A 4,268-nucleotide genomic window follows, 5' to 3' on the forward strand; every position below is an offset into this window, starting at 1 on the left:
ACGGACTGCCAGAAGAACGAACAAATCTGTCTTGGAAGAAGTACAGCCAGAATGGTCCTTAGATGTGAGGATGATGAAATAGGCCCAAGTGCGGGTCCCTGCCCAGTGTGCAGTCAGGCCAAAACAGTTTACACACTGAGTGATTAAGAGGAGAGAAAATTATTTATTGCAAAGTGACAATGCAAGGAGGCAGGGGTCCATATCAAGATCTGACTCCCCGAATCGCCATCGAATTACAGTTTTTGTAGGTTTCAGAAGAGAGGGTTATACATATTCATAAAAATTTCAGGAATTTGGGCATGAGATGGTTGACGATTGGCTGAAATTTCCTTTCCCTCAATTTAAAGGGACAGTAGCATTTTGATCCAATGTACTTTCGTACCGGATGAGTCACACCAGCTTCCTGTCATCAGCTGATCAGGGCTTAGGCAGAGGGGAGAGTGTTAGTTTGCAGTAACTTTGTTCCTCTCTGTCCCACTGTGCATGTCCATGGGCCAGAGTTAATTTTCAAGTTGTTTTCTAAGAGACATTAACACATTTATCACCTGTGCCTAAGGAAATAGCAGGAAAGAATGTTTTTTGTTCCAGTCAGTTCTTAAGAAACTGAGCTTATTGTATTTACTCATCTGTCTCCAACCTGGGTCCTATGTGTTTACTCATCTGTCTCCAACCGGGGTCCTATGTGTTTACTCATCTGTCTCCAACCGGGGTCCTATTAGTCTTAACCGGGGTGGGGAAATAGTTGAGGGTAATTAAGTTTATTTATCTATTCCCATCCAGGGTCCTATCTGTTCTAATTATCTGTTTTAACCAGGGTGGGGGAAATAGTTTTGACTTTACTCAGTTTCAATGACAAGACTTCATCTCATATACTTTGGACATGTTGTGAGGAGGTACCAGTCCCTGGAGACTGAAATCATACTTGGTAAAGTAGAGGGCCATTGAAAAAGAGGAAGACCTTCAATGAGATAGATTGACACAGTGGCTCCAACAATGTGCTCATACATAGCAGATTGTGAGGATGGTGCAGGACAAGTCAATGTTTTGTTCTGTTATAAATAGGGTGGCTATGAGTTGGAATCAACTGGATGGCATCTAACAATAACAACAACAACAATTAAGATTGAAATTCAGTCAACCCATTAGGTCCCAGTGGCTTAGTCATAGTCTAATTGTTGGGAGACTCCATTTGTATTCATATATGGAAGATATGCTCTGAAATCCCAAGGTCAGAAAACATTGCTGAGAAAACTGTAGTCTCAATGGGTAGAGGTGGAATGGAAGGGAAGAAATGTAGGTGATGCTGTAGATATGAAGGATCCATTCCTGTTTTTCTTCCTTCCAATTCAAGATGATTCCATGATAACCTTCCTTCCAATTCAAGATGATTCCATGATAGAATTATCAATCTGGAGAATAGTTTTTTTCTCCCCAAAGCAAGGAAATCCCTCATCTGTTCTCAGATGTTTCACTGAGAAGAGGCTGCACTCAAACTATATTAGGGATCCAACTGCAGTTAAATGTTTGTGGATTCAACAATTTGCAGCAGCCCTTCAAAGAATACAGGCTGTGGTTTCCTCCTGGGATGTCCATACCTGGACCCTTATTGATAATGCTGTTGGGAAGTGGAATAAAGCTGTTAGTTGAAATCAGGGAAATAGTAGATAAAAGATGACACACTAAAAATAACACGGGGCAATAAATTAATTTCTCCCCTCACATTATAGTTAAGGTAGATTAAGGGACAGAGGCATATAAAGGAATTAATTTGGGGTCTCAAATCCCAGATAATCAGAATGACTCCACTTATTTCCCCCAGAATAAACAAAGGAAGCATTGACTTAATTCTAATAAAATAATTTCACATTAAGGAGAGTAGATGCGGTGGGAAATATTGATTTAGCAAATAGAAAGAGTATGGGGTAAGAGTGGCTGATGTGGGTCACTGGTGGCCCCACATCCACTCCAGTCCATCACCATGTTGTCAGGACAGCCTACACTCCTTGATTTTCCTGACAGGGAGGCACTAGAGGGTAGTAGTTAAGAGCATAGGCTTTATGGGCAGAGAGACCACAATGTTGTATCTTGATTCTACTTGCACTAATTTTGTGACTTTAGGTAAGTGCCATAGCCTCCCTTGCCCTTGGTTTTATATAATGTAAAAATGTAGTAGTGCCTAACTTATGGTTGCAAAGTTTAAGTGAGATAATTCATACAGAGTGCTGACCACATAGCCGGATACATATTAAATGCTTGAGCAATGCTAGGTAAGTTAGTATTATAGTGCCCAGTCTTAATCTGAGAAAAGTGAAAATGAACCAAAAACCAAACTCACTGCTGTTGAGTTGGATCTGACTCATAGTGACCCCTCCTTCAGGTGTCCGAGACAGTATCACTACAGAAGTAGATTGCCCAATCTTCCTTCTGTGGAGTGGCTGGTGGATTTGAACCACCAGCCTTCTGGTTAGCAGTCAAATGCCTTAGGCACTGCACTACCAGAGCTCCCGGTGAAAATGAAAAGTGGCTAGAAATGACACCCATATTCTTACTTTATTTAAAGGCAGTAAAAATATGTGGGCAGGCTCCCTATGTCTGATTGGATTCTTAATACTGGTGTATAAATAACTTATACTCAAGTATACAATACCTGTTGAATAGATTTTGGCAACAAAAGACTACTTCGCTTGTGTTTCTAGGTAAGCCGAGGTTGAAGACATTCTCTAAAATGTGATGGCAGTTGATGTCCATAGGAGAGCTAGAGAGAATGCCTATAAATGGAACAGAATGCCTTTATTTTATTAATTAATAAAACAACTGAACTCTCCTTCAGTTTGTAACTTCTCCACTGTGCTCTACACATTTAGTTTTGCAATATACTTAGCAACAGCTTTGGCTTTCAGCTTTCTGTGGCCACATATGCTGCATATGCTTATTGGAGGCATTGTCCCCCTGAAATCTGCCATGCTGTGGGTATGTGGAGACAGGACACAAAGGATGAGATACATTACCTGCAATGCAGGCTGTCATGAAGCAGGCCATAGTCCCTGCAATCAGAGCTCTTACTGCCCCTGAGGCGATGTCATGCTTTCTGGAAGGAGCCATGGATGCTGAGAAACATGGGAGCAAGTGTGAGAGGGTATTGATTAGGATTCCCTGCCTCTGGAGTCTCAAGTCAGCTGAGAAATTCAAGTTCATGAGGTTAGTGATGAGCTCCACATCCAAAGAGGTTGGGAGAAGCAGCTGTACATTTGAAAAATTTTACTGAAATTCATTTGAACAACTGTAATTACCTCAGATTCAACTGAGGTTAGCTTAGGTGCTCATAGGAAAACTATCTTGCAGAGCAGAGATAAAAAGCCAAAAGAATTCACTATTGTTACAGGACCTTCTTTCCCTGACATGAGGTTATAGAACAAGATGGAGATGTGAAGTATGTTTGTGTAACATCTGTTGAATGCTTTTCACTTACTTAGTCCGCCAATCACTATTCCTAGGGAACCAACATTGGCAAAGCCACAGAGGGCATACGTGGCAATGGTCTCAGAACGAATCTGTAAGCAAGCATAAACACACAGATGTATACATGATCTGACCCAGCTTAGTATATCTGACATCTTAACAGAACTCATATTCTAACTACGAATCAGTATTGATCAATAATTGCTAGTGCATGGTGTCAAATATCCATTACTTCCCAGACATTTTTCTATCTCCCCTTGAATTTTGAGGGTGGAGATGGGATGTGTGGATTCAGATAATGCTGTACAAAGGACTTGGAATTGGTAGCCACATGCTTTTTTTCTGCTTAATAATAACTTCTAATATTCAATATGACCTAATTACCTGCTATAATAAGCCAGGTATTATACTAATTGCTGGAAATACAAAATTGGTCCCAGAAAATATTTATGTTGTATTTATTTAACAAAGGACTTACTCAAGATGTATAATGAATGGCTATAACTCAGTAATAAGAAAGCAAACATTCAATGAAAAATGGATAATGAAGTTTGGATACTTCACAAAAGATATACCAATGAATAATAAGCAATTGAAAAGACTCTCAGCATCATTGGTTACCAGGGAAATGCACATCAAAACTGCAATGAGATACCACCTTACACCCACTGGAATGACTAATTTAAAAAGACTGATAGCGTAGTGCCTAAGGCACTTGACTGCTAACCCGAAGGCTAGCAGTTCAAACTCACCAGCCACTCCTTGGAAGGAAGGTTGGGCAATCTACTTCTGTAGTGATACCGCCTTGG

The 4,268-nt window shown here is 40.4% G+C and overlaps 1 protein-coding gene across 1 annotated transcript in view; it reads right to left on the reverse strand.

The window, feature by feature from the left end:
- Nucleotides 1-1,488: 1,488 nt before the first annotated feature.
- The window catches only part of SLC28A3 (solute carrier family 28 member 3), a 95,594-nt gene continuing 92,814 nt past the window's right edge, over nucleotides 1,489-4,268 (reverse strand). The window contains exons 14-17 of the mRNA XM_007939801.1: nucleotides 3,470-3,551; nucleotides 3,009-3,107; nucleotides 2,648-2,768; nucleotides 1,489-1,615 (exon numbers count right to left, since the gene is read on the reverse strand). Of these exons, the coding sequence (XP_007937992.1) occupies nucleotides 1,489-1,615; nucleotides 2,648-2,768; nucleotides 3,009-3,107; nucleotides 3,470-3,551 (429 nt within the window). The remainder of the gene's footprint in view (nucleotides 1,616-2,647; nucleotides 2,769-3,008; nucleotides 3,108-3,469; nucleotides 3,552-4,268) is intronic.

Source organism: Orycteropus afer, unplaced genomic scaffold, assembly GCF_000298275.1.
Source record: "Orycteropus afer afer isolate SDZICR_OR568_19922 unplaced genomic scaffold, OryAfe1.0 scaffold00005, whole genome shotgun sequence".
Taxonomy (NCBI): domain Eukaryota; kingdom Metazoa; phylum Chordata; class Mammalia; order Tubulidentata; family Orycteropodidae; genus Orycteropus; species Orycteropus afer.